Source organism: Erythranthe guttata, chromosome 3 (assembly GCF_056151865.1).
Source record: "Erythranthe guttata isolate IM_541 chromosome 3, IM_541, whole genome shotgun sequence".
Classification (NCBI taxonomy): Eukaryota; Viridiplantae; Streptophyta; class Magnoliopsida; order Lamiales; family Phrymaceae; genus Erythranthe; species Erythranthe guttata.
The window spans coordinates 17,634,153-17,657,128 of record NC_142535.1 but is presented as its reverse complement, the minus strand read 5'-3'; the positions used below and the strand labels follow the sequence as shown (position 1 = coordinate 17,657,128).

At 37.4% G+C, this 22,976-nt stretch overlaps 3 protein-coding genes across 3 annotated transcripts; 1 reads left to right on the top strand and 2 right to left on the bottom strand.

Annotated features, from left to right (window-relative positions):
* Positions 1 to 468: 468 nt before the first annotated feature.
* LOC105974325 (IAA-amino acid hydrolase ILR1-like 6) lies at positions 469 to 4,099 on the top strand. The gene is made up of 4 exons (XM_012999402.2): positions 469 to 1,146; positions 2,181 to 2,306; positions 2,996 to 3,313; positions 3,411 to 4,099. The coding sequence occupies exons 1-4, from the start codon at positions 643 to 645 to the stop codon at positions 3,939 to 3,941; spliced, it is 1,479 nt and encodes a 492-aa protein (XP_012854856.2). The 5' UTR covers positions 469 to 642; the 3' UTR covers positions 3,942 to 4,099.
* On the bottom strand, positions 4,079 to 7,544 carry LOC105974326 (delta-aminolevulinic acid dehydratase, chloroplastic). Its single transcript, XM_012999404.2, has 13 exons — positions 7,286 to 7,544; positions 6,607 to 6,953; positions 6,284 to 6,395; positions 6,124 to 6,197; positions 5,967 to 6,035; positions 5,758 to 5,841; positions 5,598 to 5,667; positions 5,346 to 5,401; positions 5,121 to 5,242; positions 4,911 to 4,982; positions 4,717 to 4,798; positions 4,533 to 4,610; positions 4,079 to 4,447 (listed from the first exon to the last, which is right to left on the bottom strand). Exons 2-13 carry the CDS (start codon positions 6,910 to 6,912, stop codon positions 4,280 to 4,282), a joined length of 1,293 nt encoding a protein of 430 aa, XP_012854858.1. The 5' UTR covers positions 6,913 to 6,953; positions 7,286 to 7,544; the 3' UTR covers positions 4,079 to 4,279.
* Positions 7,545 to 19,092: 11,548 nt separating this feature from the next.
* Positions 19,093 to 22,567, bottom strand: LOC105974386 (protein disulfide-isomerase). The gene is made up of 11 exons (XM_012999479.2): positions 22,241 to 22,567; positions 21,640 to 21,670; positions 21,246 to 21,533; positions 20,956 to 21,144; positions 20,739 to 20,864; positions 20,429 to 20,566; positions 20,229 to 20,348; positions 19,980 to 20,097; positions 19,714 to 19,826; positions 19,378 to 19,582; positions 19,093 to 19,294 (listed from the first exon to the last, which is right to left on the bottom strand). Exons 1-10 carry the CDS (start codon positions 22,435 to 22,437, stop codon positions 19,394 to 19,396), a joined length of 1,509 nt encoding a protein of 502 aa, XP_012854933.1. The 5' UTR covers positions 22,438 to 22,567; the 3' UTR covers positions 19,093 to 19,294; positions 19,378 to 19,393.
* Between the last annotated feature and the right edge of the window lie 409 nt (positions 22,568 to 22,976).

Below are 22,976 nucleotides of genomic sequence, written 5' to 3'. Positions count from 1 at the left end.
TCTTAACTTACGCCTATATTTTCAGCCCCCCCAAAAAAACCCCCCTGGGTCCGCCCATGTCCACCCTTATGGTGTCAAATTCAACACAATCTTCTAGGTTTCGTAAATATCCTCTTGTTTTGTGCAAAAATGCAGTTTTTTATGCACCACAATTTGATATATATAATATACAAGCCAAAAAACGCATCTTATGATCATCTTGCTTCAAAATATCGAGTTCGAATGGGATAAAATAGGTACAAACTTGAGAATATTCCATATAATCTAGAAGATTCCACTAAATTCGACACCGCAATGGTCGACATGTAAGAAAAGTCATATTTGAGGGGTGTGGTTGTAAATACCCAAACAAAAGAGGATTTTTCATAATTTAGCCTTATCTGAAGGTAGTTGATCGTGATTTACCCCAAATCTTGAGATCTTTCCACCCAATTTATACACGTGACTCTATATATCTATTTATTATTTATACACTTGCATAATTGCATTCACCCACTAGTCTTTTTTTTATATTATTTACCCCACGTGTTCTTATTCCACCCCCACACCCCCACCCCTGTTTCCCTTAACCGTTCTTCCCCTTTCACCTCCATAAACAACTTTCTCTCTCTCTCTCTCTAACTTTTCTCTCTCTTCACAGCTATGAAGCTTCCTCACAAGAGCTCATCTTATTTTCAACTACTGATGATATCCATTTCACTAGCTATTAATTACTGCGCGATTTCCGTTTCAGCTTCCAAATCCACCGACCACGATTTATCGTACTTCGAATCGGCGACTCTGGCGAAACCCTCGTTCAAATCGAAGAACCACTCGTCATCGCCCGCCGGCGAGAAGAAACCGGCGGCGGCGGCGTTCGGCGCGGACTGCGGCACATGGAGCGGGGCCTGCTCCGACGAAATACTGAGGATCGCGAAGAAACCGGAAAACGTGAAATGGATCAAATCGGTGCGGCGGAGGATCCACGAGAATCCGGAGCTGGCCTTCGAGGAACACGAGACCAGCCGCCTTATTCGCCGGGAATTGAACGAGCTGGATATTAGCTACCGCTTCCCGCTGGCTAAAACGGGGATCAGAGCCGTCATCGGAACTGGTGCACCGCCGTTCGTCGCCGTCAGAGCTGATATGGATGCCTTGCCGATTCAGGTTTTTTTAAAAAAAAAATTTTAAATTAGTTACATTTTGATTTATTAGGCGGTGTAAATTGAAATGATTCCTTTTTTTTTTTTTTGGTGTATTATTAGTTGATTCCATTTGTTTAATTAGAAACTAAGTGGGGTTGGGGTGGGGTGGGGGTGAGGTGGGGGACCAATAATAAGGAATAAAAATATCACTTATTTGTTAGTTGCAGGTGGTGTTTGCAAAAGCTTTTTTTAAGTGATTATGAGCATTTTTTGCTCATAATTTGTTTTTAAGTATTTACAAAATCAATTTTTGTTTCTACTTGTCTTAAAATAATCTACTTTAACCTATTTTTTTAAAAGCACTCCTCCTAACTCTGTTCTTTCTATTTAAGTTCATTTTTCGGAATATTTGCAAACACCCCCAACTATTAAAAATAAGCACTTAAAACTGACTTAACTCACAATCATTAACTTCTGCTATTAAATATTATTTAAATTCATTTTCCGGAATATTTGCTAACACCCCCAACTTTTAAAAATAAGCACTTAAACCTGACTTAACTCACAGTCACTAACTTCTGCTTTTAAATATTATTTACAAAAACCACTTAGGTGGTGTTTGCAAATGCTTTTTGAAAGTGATTATGCAGTTTTTTTTGCTCATAATCTGTTTTTAGGTGTTTGCAAAATCAACTTTTGTTTTTGCTTCTCTTAAAATAATCTGCTTTAAGCTATTTTTTTAAAAGCACCCATAACCCTGCTTTTTCAATTTTAGTTCATATTCCGAAATATTTGCAAACACCCCCAACTTTTAGAAATAAACTCTTAAAACTAACTTAAATCACAATCACTAACTTCTGCTTTTAAATAATTATTTACAAAAACCACTTAGAAATAGTTGCCTAATTAATAGCCAGAAATTGTTATTAATCTGTTTTTGTAGTCACATTAATTTATTAAAATATTATATTTCATTATTGAATATTGAATACGAAATTACAGTAGAATAATGGTAAATTATATCTCAATTAAAATGTGCTTCTTTAATTTTCACAGGAAGCTGTTGAATGGGAGCACAAAAGCAAGAACCCAGGCAAGATGCACGCATGCGGGCACGATGCCCACGTGGCAATGCTGCTCGGGGCTGCCCGGATTTTGAAGGCCCGTGAGCATCACTTGAAGGTTTTAATTTTTTTATTATTTATTTATTTATAAATAGAAGATAAGTTTTTTCATTAAATTTTTTGAGGTTCTAAATAAAAATGATATGACTCTTCAATTACTAAGTGGCCATATGACATTTACATTTCATCTACAACTAGGTGAGCCAGCTTGCTTGATTGAACTGAAAAATAAAATCTTCTATAGAAAAAATAAAATAAAATAAATAAATAAGGGATAAGGTAGATAGATGCAAATAATGCAATTGAGAAATGACGTAGGCTTTATTTATTAAAAAAAAAAAAAAATAGAAATGACGTAGGATTGTAATTTATCTAAGATTGTGAGATCAAGAATCAAGTTGGTAATGATAGCCAGAGACAATGGCATCATGTAGTACGTACAACATAATCTAGGGTTTCTGTTCCACGTCTATTTCAATCTTTGGTGGACAACCAATAGGAATCAAACACGTGTCCGTTAGTTAGTGTCCGAAATAAACTTGAGATTTGACTACATATGACGATACGACAGACAACTGTACTGTGTTGGAACACAGTACTGTTAGAAAATACCCCTATTACCCCCACCTAGACAGGGACCTTAGTCTACAACTCTACCCAATTTCTGATTCACTATTTTTCTATTTTATTTATTTATTTAATTTTTTAAATATTAAAAATGTTGATATTGATCGAAAAATGGAATAGGGGACGGTGATTCTGGTGTTTCAACCAGCAGAAGAAGCTGGGAATGGAGCAAAGAGAATGATGGAAGATGGTGCTTTGGAGAATGTCGAGGCTATTTTCGCCATGCACATATCACATCATCTTCCGACAGGTGTCATCGGCTCGAGATCCGGCCCTTTACTCGCCGGCTGCGGCTTCTTTAAGGCTGTCATAACCACCGGAGGAAACGGCCTTCACCGGAATATCCACAACTCCGGGGACCCCCTACTTGCCGCCTCCGCCTCCGTCATCAGTTTGCAGGGCATCGTTTCTCGCGAATCCAATCCTCTCGACTCTCAGGTACAATTAGAGTGAACACATGGATGCTGAATGCAATGAACCCTTTCGTAATCGAACAATTTTCTCATTTTTCGGCATGTCGTTGCTTTCAAATCAGGTTGTATCGGTAACTTTCTTGAAAAGTGGAGACGACAATCTTGATACACAACCAACAAGTGTCGAATTCGGCGGGACCCTCAGGGCTTTCTCCAACACGAGCTTCCACCACATACTTAGACGAATCGAAGAGGTCATAATCGCCCAAGCCAAAGTCTACAGATGCTCCGCGACAGTTGACTTTTTCAAAAGCTCGGACAGTATGTACCCTCCAATGGTCAATGACGACAGAATGTACGAGCACTTGAGGAAAACGGCCATTGACTTGGTGGGGCCCACAAACTTCCGGGTCGTCCAACCGGTGATGGGGGCGGAGGATTTCTCGTTCTACTCGGAAGTGGTCCCTGCAACTTTCTTCTACATAGGAATCAAGAACGAGACATTGGGCTCCGTGCACTCGGCACATTCCCCCCATTTCATGATTGACGAAAATGCCCTTCCGGTGGGAGCGGCAACTCATGCTGCCGTTGCGGAGAGATATCTACACGACCGTGATATCTCAATCAACGGGATTCTTCATCGTCAAGAATGACACTATTTTGTGCATAACTAAATATTATTTTTTTGCTGCTTAGGGTATTCATATATAGGTAAATGGGATAAAAGGGTAAAAGTTTTAGTCCACCCTCATGCTAATGGATCAATCAAATGTGGTATAAGAAAAGTAAGTTAGAGAATTTTATCGATTTATTTATTATTGTTATTATTTATTTATGCAGTAGTTTACCTTTATATTTGATAATACAAAAACAAATAATAATAATACAAATACCATGCTATTTTATACATAACGTTTAATGATGCAATGAATATACTACTCTCAGAATTCGACACACAGCTACGAAAATTTTATTCAGACAAGCGTAAATATCACCTCTTCTCTCCGGATAAGCATCTACCAGCTTGCAGAGCGAAATACGTGAGGATGATGTCAGCACCTGCTCGACGAAGACACATCAAAGACTCCATCATCACTTTCTCTTCGTCGATCATTTTAAGTACACCTCCAGCCTTAATCATTGAGTACTCACCCGAAACCTAGTACAGATTTTCGAAATTAAACAACCAAATATAAATAAATACATGTTATATAAAGATTCGTAGATTCGTAAATGTGAAGTACCTGATATGCAGCAATGGGCAAAGAAGAGTTGTCTCGAAGAAGCCTTATTATATCCAAGTAAGGTAGACCAGGTTTCACCTATATTATATCCAAGGGAATTATCATCAGAAAAAAAGAAGAATAATTTGGGTGGGACCCACTCCTTAGAATCGAGTCAACTTTACGGGGAGAGAGTCAAACATACCAGGAGAATGTCAGCTCCTTCAGCCTCATCCGCGTGGGTTTCGATAAGGGCTTCTCTGTAATTTGCAGGATTCATCTGATATCTATATTTGGAATGTTTATGCAAAAGTGATGCTTCGTTAGGACACACGATTTATCACATAAAAAAAATGAACAATTCTCGAAAAATTAGGTTTGACAAAATAAAGAGCATACGTTTTCTTGTCTCCAAAACGTGGATTCGAGTCTAGTGCCTCTCTGAAAGGTCCGTAAAACGAACTTGCGTACCTGAAATACCAAATGTTATATGTCTCAACGTATATCAAACATATCTCCCAACATAAATAAAATATAGTATGTTGATTGCAGTTTTATTCATAGTGAACTTTGTAAGAAAAAAAAAAATCTGAAAAAAAAAATAATTACTTGGCAGTATAGGACATAATCGAGACATGCTGAAAGCCTTCAGCATCGAGAGCGGCTCGAATAGCTCCTACACGACCGTCCATCATGTCACTGGGACTGACCACATCTGCCCCTGCTCTCGCCTACAAAGAATCATAGTTCGTTCGTTTAATTGGAATAAAAAGATTCGTCAAAGCTAAAAGTATAGTACACAAACTACACACTTTTAATGTAAAAAGAAATTACCTGAGCAACGGCTTGTTTACACAACTGATGCACAGTTTCATCATTCATAATAACTCCTGCAATATATTCCAGATTTTTTTAAAGATTTAGCTCAAAGTACTACCTCGTGTCGATTATATTCACCGATCAATTAAGCAATCTAATTCTTGAATACAATGAGGGAAACTAAAAAAGATAATAAGAAAATAAAATTCCGAAAGCAGAGGAGACTCTGCATCAACAACCAAATGCAACAGAAGAAGCATGTCTTACCATCTTCTCGAACAATGCCATCATGCCCATCCGATGAATATGGATCTAAAGCAACATCAGTATAGATAATCTACAACAAATACAAAATAAAAATAAAAATATTAAAGACGATATCGAATTTCTCAGATTTAATAATTCACATACAAAGAATGAGACGTACTAGATCCGGAAACTTGTCTTTAAGTAGCCTAATTGTTCGAGGCACAAGTCCGTTTTCATTGTAAGCTTCATCTCCCGTAGAATTCTACAGAAGAACAAAATTTTGTCAAAAGGCGTTAGCTTCTTAGACGAATTAGAAAAGGACTTATTTTACACAAATCTAAGAGTAGTCGCAAAAATGCCGAAAAAGAATTTCGATGGAGTAAGAACCTTTAAAGCATCCGGGACTTTTGGAAATAGCACGATGCTGTTCACACCAACATCTCTAGCTTTAGAGACCTGCACGAGATGAGCTTATTCAGAAACTTGACGTTTATAGAGATTTATCTTTAAGTACGCGAGTAGATTTTTTCCAAACATAAATTACCTCTTCGACAAGTCCGTGCCTCCACCCAAGCCTGTAGCATCCAGGCATTGCTCCAATCGGAGTGTCTTCTTCACCTGCATACATACGTTGTACTATGAGAGACGTTCACCAAGCACAAGAGATAGAAAAAATAAGATGGTTTTAAAGTGTTTGAATTCACCTTCGTGGATGAAAAGTGGATAGACGAGATTTGCAGGGCTTAAACTCGTTTCCTGGAATGCCGCCCTCACAGCTGGCGACCTACGATTCCTACGTGGTCGCCGACTAATTTGCTGTTACAAAATATTACAAGATAATTATTAGGGAAAATCTTGGTTATTAAGAATATATAATATATACTGTTACCGATGCATATAAAGTATAACTAGCAAGAACTGAATCATATGATCTCCGAAACAGAAGGCAATGCAGCATATGTATATGCCAATTAGATCAAAATGAATTATTGTTAAATATTCATATTCACACAATACGAGAACTTACAAGGGAGGCGACTGCAGGGGTGCCAGCTGGCGCAGCTGGTTTTGGCGGCACTGGAGGAGCATCTGGAACATTCCCCGCGACCACTGCAGCCTCACAGTCCTCGTCGCTCATTCCGGTCTTATTAACGGATCCACTGTCGCGAGCCTCACCGGCCCTTACCGTGAGGGTTCGCGGAGCAATTTTGATTGAATGAGGCCTCACACAGAAGATACTCTGATTCAATTTAAACGGCTTCAGACCCATATAGTCGAATTTTACGGTTGTACTAGAACCGTAATTCACTGAGTTGAGCATCATCGAAGCCATTTCAACACCTCGTGTAATACTCGGAGTACCTGTTCAGTAAACTAACAAAAGGAAACAAATAAGTACAACATTAACATTTTTTTTCAAACTTCATCTCTTGTTCTAAGAAGCATTTTGACATACAATACGTGTGCACGGTTTCGGATCAGGGGTTTTTACGAGAAACATCAAACACACAGACAGTCAAAAGTCAAACCATTACGAATGTGGATTTCAGGGGGGAAGAAGTTGAATTATTTGAGGTAAATTCAAAAAGAAAAATTGAAGATAAAGGGATAAATCAATAACAGATTACGCGTTTGAGGAGAATCGAGTCAATAATTCAAAAGCCCAGATGAAAATTGTGAAGAAAGAAGATTGATAAAGAACTCACCTTATCTGAAGAGCCGAGAATCAAAACAGCAGAGAGAGGAATAAGGTTGTCTGGATTTTTGATTTTGGTCCGTTGTCACGTGGATTTCTGCGGAAGATGATGTAATAAGCTCTGCTAATTTGCTACGCTTTCTATCTTTCTATATCTTCTTCCTACCAAATGGATGTGATGACGACTTCTTCTTTTATTTTAGAGTAGCGACTATAGGTGAAATTGGAGGGAACTGTAGAGAGTTTAATGCAGGGATGCGATCTGTTGTGGTGTTAGAAGGTAGACTCTCGTAGTTATTACCCTTCCTTTTTACGTGAAGCGGTAAATTTTTTTACAATTGAAATGGTACTGTAAATTTTAAATTCCAAAAAAACAAATTATTTCAAACTTGAAATTTTAGATTATGAATCAAATTATTTCATTCCGTTTTTCTACTATTCCAATTTTTTTATGGGAATGAAATTGGAATTAAATTCACGTCTACAAAAATTCGAATGTGCTAATTCGGACAGATCCAAAGATTTTTAACGTTGTGTAATCTTCACACACAGACGCAGTATTTTGCAAATGCTAGCATGATAATCAGACGCAATTTTGAAAACCGGCACGATGAAAGAAAAACTACGTAAACTCATAATTAAATTACGAAGTTACACTAGAGCCACAAAACTGTCACTATAGACTATAGTAGCTACGCAATAATCTTAAAACATCTGAAGAGGTATCGTTTCGATTTCCGTGGTTTCAAGCTAAGCAAAAAAGAACATTAAATAATCCACTAACTAAGCCATTTGATTTTTCAAGAGTGGATCCTGCAAAAAACAAAGGAGCTCCGATCCGAAATATTAATACCAGCAGCATTTGCTTTCGTTTAGCTTCATATTCACAAACTTACGTATAAATGGCCTTATTTCATGCTTTTGTGCTTGTCTTTTATTTATTGGGATCTTGTTTGATGTTCTAGATACTGGCTGCTATTGATTTGAGGTGAAATATGCATGAACAAATTCGATTTATTGAATCAGAAATTCGATGGCTATGTGGAGCATATTTTTGCATGCATCGTAAAAATTGGTAATTGTAAAATTGTAGGGCATCAAATATAATCGTTCGATTATGCATGACGGTATGTATCTTGAAGTGTCTAGGCTCGGTCTTGATTCCAATCTGATTACGTAACGTGACATGATTGACTTGAGAATTTCTATCATCGATCTGTTTTTGTCTAGCTAGCTCCGATTGTTAACTTTCCCAAAAAATGAAATGCATGAATTGTGATCCAGTCATTAACGAGTACGTAGTTACGTTGATGATTCTTAACGAGCATCGTCTTTTCATATTAATGATTAATGCTTATATATCAGCTAGTGTTTCTTTTTGTAGGTCGTTTTCTTTGGTTTTACCGGTATTAATATCTTGGTTTGCATGTCTCTTTTCCTTTATCGTGCATGCACTAAGTAGGTTTCGTTTCGTTTCGTTTCGTCACGTTTGATTGTATGCATGTTATTGGTAGGTGTTAATTATATTTGAAACCCGAAAGCCGGAAACCCGATGCCCACACCACACACTGGCAGTTGAAAAATATCCTAGCCGACTTTGGTGGCGATTTGAGCCAAACAGTACCCATACATGAGCTAGGGATACACGCAATTCCCCGCGTGATGAATATACTAATTATATATATATATATATATATATATATATATATATATATATATATATATATATATATATAGATATAGATATAGAGAGAGAGAGAGACTACGTAAACAATATTTCACCACCACCACAGCTGAGGGAGAAATAGTTAGGTACCTAAAACTGATTGTATTTAATTTTGTACGGTTGCTTGTTTTAGAGATGCCGGCATATGAATTATATACCTCATTAGAGCGAACATCAACAAAATAAAAACGTAAAGTCGAAGAAGAATAAAAGTCGGATGACTAGTTCAAACTTGCAAGTCAACATTCATATTCGAACGGCTCAAAATCAAAGTTTCCTCTGGTCACTAGTATCGCCGTACCGCACAATCAGTCCAGCTGCCCTGGTCTTCTCGTTCTGTAAATACACCACAACCACAATCAGTCCAGCTGCCCTGTTCGGCTTTGTTTTTACCTTGAATATTTTTGGCTTGCCTTGTTGATATGGTGCAGCTCCATGGTTTTCCCCCCCAAACTCAAATGGGTATTTCAATGCATGCGGCGTCGCCTATAGACTTGCATACCTATATAATTGATATACATATTAGGTAATATAATTGTGTAGGCTGCACTTATATGATTCGATCAATAAAATAATCAATATCCGATCCTATGATATATCAGACTTTAATTTCTTACACAATCAGAGTTAGATGGCACTTCACTGCTAATATGAATCATACAAGCACTTTATTTACCTCATAAAACCTCCATAAATTTCCCTAATTCTATATTAAATATAGGTTTTATGATGACCTTATTACTATAAAATGGTGGCTTTGTGGCTTGAAAAAATAGAGGAGAGAACATAAAGAGTGAAAGAAAAATGTCTTTCAAAAGGATCATATATTATATACATATATTGAGCTCTTGTTGTGTGTCGGGTGTAAGCTTCTGCTTCACTTGAACGTGCAATTTCGGTGAAGTTACAGCGGAGAGATAGGCTGGGATGTTGTATCCCATAGGCGACACGATCGGAACCTTTTTGCACCTCATTAGAGAAGGGGTCGTGAAATTCGCCTCACCTTGCCTATCTCCATATTATCATGGTTTTTGTTGCAGCAACTTGTTACCTATAAAATTAGAGAACAAATGGAGTCCAAGCCTCATCCACAAGTTTCGTGATCAATCGTCGAAGTGCAGCCGTGGTTTCTACAATTTAAGACGATATTTTTTGATCCCATGAAGATGAGCTTTGACGATGATCCAAAAGAGCAACCCTTCATGATGGAAAGGGAGATGATTCGTTTTTATTTATTATCTTGTGTTGACTAAACAAAATTAATAATCTTATTTTTGTTGTAGGTGAATTTGTTGTGCAATTCACGAGTTCATATTTTGAGGTCAGTTTCGGACCAGATAATATCCGAATTGAGAATGTGTAAAACACGAAATCTTTAGGCACTTCTGTTGGCTGTCCGAAACATCTTGAATCACTGAAATCGGACTTCGAACGAGAGAGATATGCCCCAAATACTGAGCACTGCTACAACTGCCAAATTATGCGCGTTTTTGAGGCATCGAAAGAATTCGTAATAGAAATTAATCGAATCTGGTACGTTCTTCATTTCCAAATTAATTATGATATCTTGCAATACAATAATAAGTTTGTGATAGTTGTGTGAATAATAATTGCATACAAAATGATATTTCTAAGAGTATGTTAAAAACAAGAGTCCAAATGCATGTTATGTGATTTAATTGTTGCTTTGAACAATTTATTGCATTTATTTCATTATATTGTATGTGTAACCTATCTGACATATGAGATATATTTATTTGAAATTTCAATATAATATGTGGTCGCTTATATGATAGTAGCTATAACTTAATTTGTATATGGATTGATTCACTAGTATTATTATATAATATTATATGCTGGAAATAAAGTTCTTCAGCAACAAGCAATATCATTGTCCTATTACAAATTAATTAGAATTCACGTAGTTGAAACTATTTATGATTATTTATGGTGCCCAAGGATATAGCCATTATTTGTATATGCTAAACGGCTATTAAATTCAGAATAATAATCTTGTAAATTGGAGAAGTCGGTTACAGAAAAGTAAAAGTAAGAATTGGTTCTAGATTTTTAATTATATATTTTCGAATTAATTATTTCATAAATCATCGGCTTCAGTTATAAAATGTAAGAGTAATTCTTTTATACTAGTTTAAATGTATGAGTAATTATTTGGTTAATGTGTGCTTACTTGCATTTAACCATTGATGTTACCGTTTGCACACTATTAACCAATGTGTTATCTTTTGTGCGTTGATTAAATATAATAATATACTATTTTTTGAAAAAAAATGTCTGATTAAATTGACAATTAGTGGGGGTAATGGTAGTTAGCTCTAATTGAGAATTGAACATGATCATAATTGTTGAAATGTATCTTGATTCATGATTCATTAGGTGGAGTTAATATTGTATGTGATTAAATAAATTAAGAAATAATGGGTGCCATAGGAATCACACCTAATTAAGAAAATGAGCATGATATATTATATCTTGAATTTAATTCATCATGTATGTGTTGAAACATTTGATGTGAATTAGTGGGGGTTTTAGAGAGCATGATCATATGATTAAACATTTTATGTATTGTTTAAATATTGAGAAATAGTGGGGGTTTTAATGTCTACTTATATGAGCATGTTACAATTGATTTTAACGTGATATTTATTTAAATTGCCCACTTTATGATTGCAAATTTGAATAGTGATAATGTGATAAATTATGCTTTATTTGCAATCTTGATTATATAAGTAACTATCATAGGCCTAAATTTGCATATATATGACCTTGATATCATTTACAAATGCCTAATTGTGATTATTAAATTTGCTGAAAATATGCTAGCAAATATATTTGTGATTTGTGAAGTGAAACATTTTTCAAAGTTTTCAATATTGTTGAATTTTGAAAATCTAAAAGAGAGGAATTATATTCCAATTTTTCACCTTGTGTGAATGAGGTATATGCCGATAATTTAAAATTGAAAATTCATATCAATTTGGATTGATTATTTTGACATTAGCCTGTGAAGAGGCCGGTTGATACCGAATGTGATATATAAAATTCTAATATGTGATAAATCAAATGCTTTGTGCTTTGATTAATGAGATTGTGAAAAATCAATGATTTGTGCATTGATAGATCATACATGTGATTGAAAAACTGCAGTTGGCAAAAGCGAGAATCTTTTAATGGGAGCCGGAACCATTAAAAGAAAATACAGTACTGTGAATATATGTGAAAATTCACGTGAAAATCTATGAGATATTACATGTAAAATTATTTGAGAATGGTTAATAAACCATTGAGTCTACGAGACTAAATGTCAGATAAGTGCTACTAAATTTGTGAAATTATATTTCATATTATTTCAGAAATCATCTGAAATGCATTGAGGGGGATTGGATTAAAGCCTAATATATTTTGTAAAGTTGTTGATGAGGATACTACCGCCTAGGGGCTAGAGATCCTACAAACTAGGCGAAGAAAAACGAATCTGAAAGCAACTTGATAGTGATAAAAGTGCACACTTTTATTATCCATCCCTATGGTGCATGTGCACTAATAAAGCTCGTAACGAATTGTGAGGTTGAGACTTTGATCTCTTAATGATTTCTATAGCCCGAATGGGTGGAGTGTTGGAGTTACGTAAACATCCTTGATAGAATTCACCTTGTGAGTGTGGAAGTGGGGCCGCTTCCTATGAGAATTATAGGTTGTTCTCTAGAGCTCTCACGAGAAATGGGGTAAAGCACATGGCCGTTAACGTGCTGGCTTTAAAAGCTTCGATCGGGACACTTTGAGTATTATGTGTGCAATATGATTCCACCTGCCCCAAGGGTCACTGTTTGAAGGCTAAGTCCACTTTGATTCTAGTACGGGAAACATATTGTACTAAGTGAAGGTTTGAAGGCATTGTCCACTTTCATTATGCATAATATTCCGCAAGAGCTCAAATATTATTATTATTCTTATTTTTATTAAAATAGTGAGGGATTGTTGGGTTTTTTAATAAAAATAATATTTTATTAAATATTTTCTTTGACCAATTTATGAGGTAATTTTGACCAACATTTTGAAACATACAAGCACTTTATTTACCTCATAAAACCTCCATAAATTTTCCTAATTCTATATTAAATATAGGTTTTATGATGACCTTATTTTACACTATAAAAGGGTGGCTTTGTGGCTTGAAAAAATAGAGGAGAGAACATAAAGAGTGAAAGAAAAATGTCTTTCAAAAGGATCATATATTATATACATATATTGAGCTCTTGTTGTGTGTCGGGTGTAAGCTTCTGCTTCACTTGAACGTGCAATTTCGGTGAAGTTACAGCGGAGAGATAGGCTGGGCTGTTGTATCCCATAGGCGACACGATCGGAACTTTTTTGCACCTCATTAGAGAAGGGGTCGTGAAATTCGTCTTAAGAGAGCGACCTAATCCGCGCCTCACCTTGCCTATCTCCATATTATCATGGTTTTTGTTGCAGCAACTTGTTACCTATAAAATTAGAGAACAAATGGAGTCCAAGCCTCATCCACAAGTTTCGTGATCAATCGTCGAAGTGCAGCCGTGGTTCCTACATTATATACACATGCACTCGATGTAAAGTGAAGAGATTCAAGACTGAGGAGGATTGGATCAGCACGACCGGTTATTCTTACAGAAATATCAAATTACCATAAATTCACGTTTTAATAACAAGTAATCAAGAATTTGATGAACATCATAAGTAAATGTAAATGTAAATGAAAACCCTACATTTAAAGTTGGTTTATGATAGATGAAATGATACGTACATGTGCGGTGGTGCGGTTGGAATTATCATCAGCAAACAACTTGTGAATCTGCGAACGCGAGTACTCGTTAATAGTTGCCATAGCAGACCTCGGAGTACCTAGAATAGATATGTAGATGATATCACTCCAAATTAATGCTACAAGGCAACTACAACCAGTAGTTGCAACACTGGGGTCGGAACTAAAAGAACTTCAAACATGGTTGAGAAAGGCCTCTTCTACTGCATGGAACGCATCCTTGATAATTTCCTTGGAAAGTTTGGACCCTTCTCCTCTTGAAATTCCTATTTAATGTATGCATATATGTGTGTGTTAACATGTTATGATCCGAAGTGTATAAAGAAATTACATAATAATTAAATTAATACAAATGAAGACTTACCGAATTGTCGTTTCATAAAGAACTTGTTCGCGTGCTCAGCTGCCTTATAGCCAAAGTGACCATCGTAAAGTCCCACGAAAGTCGCGTTTGGACTGATGAAGATGCTGCCTTGATCCTCGCAGGGGTCTTGTGCCCCCAAAACAGCAAACGAGACGTGGCCCGTTGAGGTTTTCTCTAGGTCACTTGTCCACACAAACCATCCTTGGTTAAACCGGACTGATTATCGGAACTACCGGATCCACTACCGGATCCAAACTCTGGCTGTGGTGTACGTCGGAAAGACTGTCCCAACGCTGCTCGTTCAAGCCGAGTAGGATCCCATGCAAACATTAATGATACAGATATAAAAGAAGCCAAAATAACAATAGTTCAAAAGAAACCGACAGAACGGGCCGGACCACAATTAAACATTCCTTCCTAATTGCACCAGCATTCGTATCATAAACCATAAATATTTTCCAATTGAGTGATTTGATATTAATTACAGAAGAAAAAAAACATTCAATCTAAACTTACGAACACCGATTATCTCTCAATTTGTTGAAAAATATGATAGATAGCCTCGGAACAGCCGGAACAGTCATAATTCAAATTAATCATTCCTTCCGTCAAATCGTTCAAAAAAAAAAATCAGAAACCACATGATTTCAATTTTCAATTACACGAAACTGACAACAAAAGTCGAAATATATGAACACCGGCCGATTAATCTCTCAATAATCGCCTCAGAACAGTCAGAACAGCCATAATTCATATTAATTGTTCCTTCCGTTAAATCGTTCAAAAAATAAAATTCAGAAACCACATGATTTCAATTATCAATTACACGAAACAGACAACAAAGTTCGAAACATACGAACACCGTCCGATTAATCTCTCAATAATCGCCTCGGAACAGTCACTACAGTCTTAATTCATATTAATCGTTCCTTCCGTTAAATTGTTAAAAAATAAAATTCAGAAACCACATGATTTCAGTGATCAAGTACACGAAACAGACAATAAAATTCAGAAACCACATATGAACACCGGACGATTAATCCATCAAATTGTTAAAAAAATGCGTAAGAGACTCAGTAATTCATACTTGCAGCTTTAACGAAGGAAGGAGCAAAAATTTTTTTAGAGAGAGAGAGAATTGGGTTGGCGTGTAAATGTTGAAGTGCGAGAGAATGCTACTGCAGGAGTATTTATACATTCTTTATTATTATTATTTTTTATTATTTTTTATTATTATTGTTATTAAGTTTTAACCGAATGCAGCTGTACAAAGGGCGGGATTTATTTATCGACGTGTTACTTTCGAATAAAGGGTAATTTCTGTTTTGCCACTTTTCCCAGAAATTTCTATTTTGCCACTCAAGTGGGCATGAATTCTGTACACGCAATTGGAAGTAAGGAGGCTGAGTGTCACGGACTTGTTCCCTTAACAACGAACCGTGCGGCCTTAGCTCCTTCTCGCCCCTCGCGATAGCTAAGTCAGCCTCTCTCGAATGTGTTGCGAATGCTAAGTGATGGAAAACGAAAGAAGAACTTAAGAAAATAAGAGAGTTTGTAGGAAAGTACTTTTATTATTTTATTACTTAAGTGCTTGTTGGATTTCTTGGATTCTTGTTGGATTGTTACAAATGAGGACACTGCCTCTATTTATACTAGACCACCTCCTTAATGGACGGTGGAGATCTATTTGATCTAATGGTTGGGAGTGGTTCACTAGAACACTCCAAAGAATTCCTACAAAATATCTACAAGGGAGGGTTCTAGAATATTTTCTAAAATTCTCCAAGAATCTCTACTCTTCTATACATTTGGGCCAACTTGGGTCTAACCCTATTTGGGCTAAATCTTGGGCTTCTTAACCTCCCAACCCAAGGGAAACTAGCGGGCCGTGACATGAGGCTGAGGTATTAAAAATTATTTTTGTAATTATTTTCTTTTTTCTGTTGGTTAGTGAAACTAAATAAATCTTTTTCTGAGTTTAGTTATTAATTATTATTATTATTATATATATATATATATATATATATATATATATATATATATATATATATATATATATATATATATATATATATATATATGATATACATAATTGGGCCGACCCAATGGGCCCTAAATTATCTAATAAATAGGCCGATACACGAAAGCCCAATCACTTACAATTGTGCCCATTACACGAAAGCCCAAGTACATTCAAAGTAAGGCTTGGCCCAACAAAGTAAGCCCAACCCAATCAACGACATATAAATAGATGTTTTACTCATTTGTAAAGGTACGTTTTGATTATTCACCAACAATCTAGAGTTCAATTCTCTCTACCATCTCCACGATTCGTATATCTGACTTGAGCGTCGGAGGGGTTTCCGCCGGATCAACCCCCGGCGTAGTTCACGTGTGTTCATTTCGCAGGGACCTCAGGATCATCAGGTTATCAAGCTACTGATCCGCTTTGCTCTCCCAGCTCATTTTCTACACCACCCTAGGTGATCTACATTTTAGCATCATCATTTTAGCGCCGTCTGTGGGAACGATGCAAACCAGATCACGTAGCCAACAAGATCCTCCTAAGGCGTCTGCTCGAAGAGAAAATGACACAACTAATAACCTCCCAGTCCGTGGAGGATCTGGCATGCCACCTCATCCACGTGCCGCGGAGCCACCTCATCCACGTGCCGCGGAGCCACCTCCTCCACGTGCTGCGGATCCACCTCGCGAGGTTCAGGTGATCCCTCATCGGGACCCACCACTCCCTGCTCCTCGAACGGTTCAAATAACCGAGGACGCGCTCCAACGCATGATAGCAGAAGCCTCAACTCGCGCCGCCACGGAGGTCGTAACTCAATATATCGCCACGATGGGAGCAAACGCTCCCAATGCGATACCAGCGCCAGCTCCACCTATAGTGCCACATGTGGCCCCACCGCCAATCCAGAATCAAATAAGTGTCTCCTCCTCTACCTCGGACCCACGGTCCCGAGTGCAGCTATCCACAAATCACAGGGGGGCACAGCCCAGACAGCAACGTCAACGCTCACCCCCACGGGGGAATGCGTCTCCACAGAAAGTCCCTCTCTTTAATGAAGGAGAAGGCGAGGTAAACAGCAGAATGTCCCGCCATCTACTGAACAATCCAATTGGCGAAAGAATGCCCGTCCGAATAAGACGCAGTCCTTTCACCATAGATATCCTCAACGAGGTATTACCTTAGGGAGTGAAGATCTCGGGGTTACCTCAATTTGAAGGGACCACCGACCCACAGGAGCATATAGAGAAATTCAACGCCATGGCGAACTTAAATGGCCCAACGGATGCTGCGATGTGCAAAATGTTCCGCACCACTCTCTCCAAGAGAGCAATGAATTGGTTCAAGTCTCTACCCATAGGATCGATTGACACATTCGCTCGGCTGTCAACACGGTTCACCAACCAATTCGCCATCAACAAGCAGTATGCCAAGACCCAGCCCACCTTTTCTCTGTAGTACAGAGAGATAACGAAACGCTCCGCAACTACATCAAGCGTTTTGTAGAAGCCGTCCATGAAGTTCCCAGCGTAGGGCAAGACATGCTCTCCGGGATTATGCAACAGAACTTGAAGCCGGGTAGATTCAAAGAATCTATCGCCGGAAGGCCCCCAGGCAACCTAGAGAAGTTGCTGAATCGAGCCGAAAAATACGTCCGGATAGAGGAAGTCTCTACCCATGCTCCTCCTAAAAGGAAAAGGGAAGATGACCGTCAAGACAATAGGAGGCGGGATGATCGACGTCCACCACTTCCACCTCAAGGTCAACCATCTTCCTCCTACAATAGGTTCACTCCGCTAAACACTCGCCTCACTAAAATCCTTCACGTGATAGAACAAAAAGGTTTAGCAGAGCCTCCACGTCCTATGCAGCCAAATGCAAAGCGAGAAAAGTCGGATCGCTACTGTCGATTCCATAAGGATAGAGGACATACTACGGAGGAATGTGCACAACTCAAAGTGGCGATTGAGAGGCTGATCAAGCAAGGTCACTTAGGCGAATACATTGATAAGTCTCGAAATAAGCGCCGTGATGATCTTCCACACCGAGATAACAATCGAGAGCATAACACCTATCGCCCTTGGCCGGCATTCTAATTTCCACGTCTCCAACGACCCCAAGGCAATCACGAATATCCGCCATTTTATCCGTAGCAAACAAAGTGTCAAAATCTAACTCCTTCAAGATCTCTCGATCAAGTCTCTCACTCGGCCCAATGCCCTCATCCGACGTCACTTTTGGCAACCCCAACTCATTCGAGCAACTCCCATCATCACTACCCTCTATCCCCACATCAACCAACTCCAACGATTCCACCGACGGCGACCGCGGCGGGGTAGGCGCGAACGGCGAAAGCCGACCATCCTCAAAATTTAATAAAGTGTACTTTCAATGGCTTCAGACCCATATACTCAAATGGATGTAACGACTTCTTCTTCTTTTATTTTAGAGTAGCGACTATAGGTGAAATTGGAGGGAACTGTAGAGAGTTTAAGTGGAGGCGTGCGATCTGTGATGGTGGTAGACTAGTAGTTAGTCATTACCCTTTCCTTTTTGCCTGAAGCGGTACTGGAGGTACATTTTTTGAAAATTGAAATGGTACTGTAAACTTTTTATTTTTTAATTTTAATTTTAATTTCCAAAAAATCAAATTACAAATTTGAAATTTTAGATTTTGAATCAAATTAATTCATTCCATTTTTTTACGGGAATGAAATTGGTATTAAATTCACGTCTACAAAAAAATTGAATATGCTGCTGATTGGACGGATCCAAAGATTTTTAACGTTGTGTAATCTTCACACACATGCGCGCGTGCGCACGCCCGAGTATTCTGCAAATGCTAGAATGATATTCAGACACAATTTTGAGAATCGGCACGATGAAAGGAAAGCTACGTAAACTCATAATTAAATTACGAAGTTCCACTACAGCCACAAAACTGTCACTATAGACTACAGTAGCTACGCAATAATCTTAAAACATCTGAAGAGGTATCGTTTCGATTTCCGTGGTTTCAAGCTAAGCCAACAAAACATCCAATAATCCACGAACTTAAGCCATTTGATTTTTCAAGAGTGGAACCTGCAAAAAACACAAAAGGGAGCTCCAAAAAATTAATACCAGCAGCCATTTGCTTTCGTTGAGCTTCATATTCACAAACTTACGTATAATTGGCCTTGCTTAGAGTTCATCATTTGCGGACTCTTGTTTAGCAACTGTAGCTCGATTTTTCTGAATGAAATCGATCATGTCTTGCTTAGTCCTGTCTCCGTCGTACTGCAACAGGTTTCCAGTTGATGACCTGAAATATAGCGTCGGATAACCTTTCACATCAAATGTATCCTGTGGTATATCATTTGCAGTAGCATCCTACAAATAACCAGAAAAATAAGAATTAGTGAAAACGGAAAAAAATATTCAAAATCAAGAAAAAGGGAAAACCCGACTTAATATAATATTTCAAAATTAACTAGAACACAAAATACTGAGGCGAGTCTTACAATTTTGGCGATTAGGACATCGGCATCATTTCCAAATGAGAGAGCTACTTCATCCAAGATTGGGGCCAGCTTTTTGCAGTGTCCGCACCATGGTGCGTATAATTCCAAGAGAACTGCATAACAGATAGCGCTTGCGTTAGAAGTGTAATCCAAAATAATGAGATGAAATAAAACTTAAGCGTTGTATATTCTGTGAATAGATTGTGGAAAAAAATCATAATTTGTGAGAAGAGTTAAAAATAAAAATAAAAAAAATCGAGACACACCATTTTTGCCAGAGTTAAAAACCATGTCCTGGAGGTTGTCAGCCACCACCACCTTAACAGGTTCACTGTTAGCTTCGGGAATGGGCTCGGACTTCTTATATGGTTGAACTGCACCATCCTTTACAAAGGCATCAAACAATTACAATTAGTTTAATTTAGAAAATAATACTATATGTATCTTTACCAATTTAAACAAATCAAAGGAAACATTGGAAAAAGACGGCAAAATAGTGAAGGATGAGGCATTACTTTAAAGTCCTTCACCCATGATGATATCTGATCAGGATCGACATTTGGTTTGAGATATTTCCCTCCATCATTAGTCTGGATGATGATTAGAGGAACTTGTTCATCCTTGAGCCCAAAATACTGTTCGAGTGGGCAAAAGGGTTAGTAATGTCATGTCGGTAAAAGAATGAAGAAGAAAAAAATTGCTGATATATACCAACCTGAAAGGCACCTTGGCTAGCCTCAATATCACCCATTAGAAAACTCAAGTCTTGGCCCTTGTAAAGCTGAGCCACCTCGTGATATTTCGATTTAAACGAATCAAACTGCTCAATGCTGAAGTTTAAGAACAACATTGCCTGTAAACCGACAAGTTTCATATGAGCAATTACCCAAAATTTGCTTCACATTGCTTGTGAACATGTTTGCTTTCGTACCACTTAATAAAACTGTGAGACCATATGATTTTTTATGTTTCTATTTATGGCGTAATTACTATGCAGAAAGGATCGAGTAATGCAAAAGGCGGACCTTGGCGTTGGGGCTGTTGAAGAATTTAATAACAAAAGGATGGTGCTTTGGATCCTTGTTAAAGAGGGTTACGGTAGGGATGCTATTTTCTTCAACAAATTTCACTAAAGCATCGACATCAAAATCCTGCAAAACACATTCAATTTGAGTTAAAAAAAATATCACAACATACGTCAGAATTATATCTGGCCTAGGAAAAAATGTCGTAACTGATAACCTGGAAATCTAGAACGAGTTCATCAAAAGGCTTAAACAAACGAACAAAAGGTCCAGCAGCTGATGAGTCCCCACGAGGAAGATGTTTGGCATCCAAAGTATGACCAAACTCATAGTCGGCGCGCAATCTCTCAGACAGGGTTGTGAAATTCTCAAACTTCTCTCCAGAAAACTCCGGGAATACACCAACCTATTTTTTTTTTATAGAACCACGTTCGTTCATAATAGTAAATAGCCAATTATACGAAATTGAAACATTCACATTTAGAGAAGTGAAGAAATTGGACTTACAACAAGAATCTTGTCATCGTCAATTATAGAACTAGCATCTTCACCAGATTTAATTTCATTAGATGCAGGGCCGCTTTGCTTTTTTAAATAGGTCACAATGCCATCTGCCTCTCGTGGTCCTTTGTATTCCTGAACAACGCTACCTCCATATCTCAGTATTTTAATTGTGGGGAAACCTTTAACCTCGAACTCACTACTGATGACTTTATTTTGCTCTTCGTTTGCATCAATTTTGGCTAAGACAACTGAAGGATCAATCGTACTTAGAATAGAAGCAGCTTTCTCATACTGCAATGAAAAGAGACACATTTGAACAGATCAATTATCGTAAACTATTTAGTAGTTAAAAAATCGAAACTCGTTTAGATTATCTGGATTAGCAAGAGATTAATACCTCTGGGGCAAGTTTCTTGCAGTGACCACACCTATTACACCAAATCAACATATCAGATGGAAACTTCAATTAACCTCAACTGTTCTATTTACTATACATAGGACAGTCATTAATTCGTAATAATAGAATTAACAATGCGACAAGCAAAATACACTTCTACTAGTTAGCTATAACATGTCCGAATTACCAATTAACATCACTAATTATTTCAACACAAACTTAACAAAAATGTTTTTTTTTTCATTTTCTTCGAAAAATATGTAGTTTCTTCATCTTTGAAGATCTTCGACACATTTAAAAATGTTCTGCGGGAAGAAAGCCACATATGACATAACTCCATCGTCAAAATTTCATTTCATTGGACAAGTATATCAATTCAGTACCTCAATATGATCTATTTAATACAAAAAAAAAATCACAGCATCTAAAGTACAGAGACAAACAAATACCAAATCTACGAAAATTAGCAGACCAAAAACACAAAATATAAAGCAAATCCACACACTCTAAGCACAGTTGATCTAATTAAGCCATCCGAAGGTACAGAAAAGAGCAAAACAAACACGTAACAAAAAAAAAAATTGAGAAGCAAGAGAAATACCAAGGCGCGTAAAATTCGACGACGACGAATTTGTGTTTCCCGACGAACTCAGTGAAATTGGAGTTGTCTAATGTCACTACAAACTCTTTGGTTTCCGATTCCTCCGCCGCGGCGGCGGAGATGCAATCGGAGATCGATCCGGCTGCGATAAACACCACCAACAGTAACGATAAGCATCCCTTGCTGGATAACGCCATGGTTATTTCCAAATCTGAGCGATCTCTGTTTGCACTCTCTAACTATGTGAGAAAACGTGACCCGGGTTTTTTTATAAGGTAGTGTCGGGTTGGTTCACGGGATTGTGCTACTGACACTCTCCATTTCATGAAGTTACAAATGTACCCCCACGAGCATGTTTTTATTGAATCTAAATTAATATTTGAATTTAATTTAATTTAATTTAATTGGAGCCTCCAAAATTATAGAATGACAAATTTTTGGTTTGTCTATCTAGTGAATATTTTAAATAAAATCCAAAGTAACTTGCATTTTTTTTTACAAATTTTTAATTTTTAATTACAATTTTATTTGTGAAAAAATAGCGAACGATAATCCTGTATTCGTTTGATGTTGATAGTTTATGAATGTAGTAGACGTATTAGTCCACATGATTTAACATTCCTAAAATGTAATTTAGATCGTAGATTAACCCATTATTTTCGTTTGATGTTGATAGTTTATGAATGTAGTAGACGTATTAGTCCACATGATTTAACATTCCTAAAATGTAATTTAG

Coding starts and splice junctions, on each gene's coding strand:
- LOC105974325 (XM_012999402.2), top strand. CDS start 643: ATGAAGCTTCCTCACAAGAGCTCATCTTATTTTCAACTACTGATGATA. Junction 1,147..2,180: donor TGGATGCCTTGCCGATTCAG/GTTTTTTTAAAA, acceptor TAATTTTCACAG/GAAGCTGTTGAATGGGAGCA. Junction 2,307..2,995: donor CCCGTGAGCATCACTTGAAG/GTTTTAATTTTT, acceptor AAAATGGAATAG/GGGACGGTGATTCTGGTGTT.
- LOC105974326 (XM_012999404.2), bottom strand. CDS start 6,912: ATGGCTTCGATGATGCTCAACTCAGTGAATTACGGTTCTAGTACAACC. Junction 6,396..6,606: donor CCCCTGCAGTCGCCTCCCTT/GTAAGTTCTCGT, acceptor ATTTTGTAACAG/CAAATTAGTCGGCGACCACG. Junction 4,448..4,532: donor TGCCCATTGCTGCATATCAG/GTACTTCACATT, acceptor AATCTGTACTAG/GTTTCGGGTGAGTACTCAAT.
- LOC105974386 (XM_012999479.2), bottom strand. CDS start 22,437: ATGGCGTTATCCAGCAAGGGATGCTTATCGTTACTGTTGGTGGTGTTT. Junction 21,145..21,245: donor ACGATGACAAGATTCTTGTT/GTAAGTCCAATT, acceptor AAAAAAAAATAG/GTTGGTGTATTCCCGGAGTT. Junction 20,567..20,738: donor TCAACAGCCCCAACGCCAAG/GTCCGCCTTTTG, acceptor GTCGGTTTACAG/GCAATGTTGTTCTTAAACTT.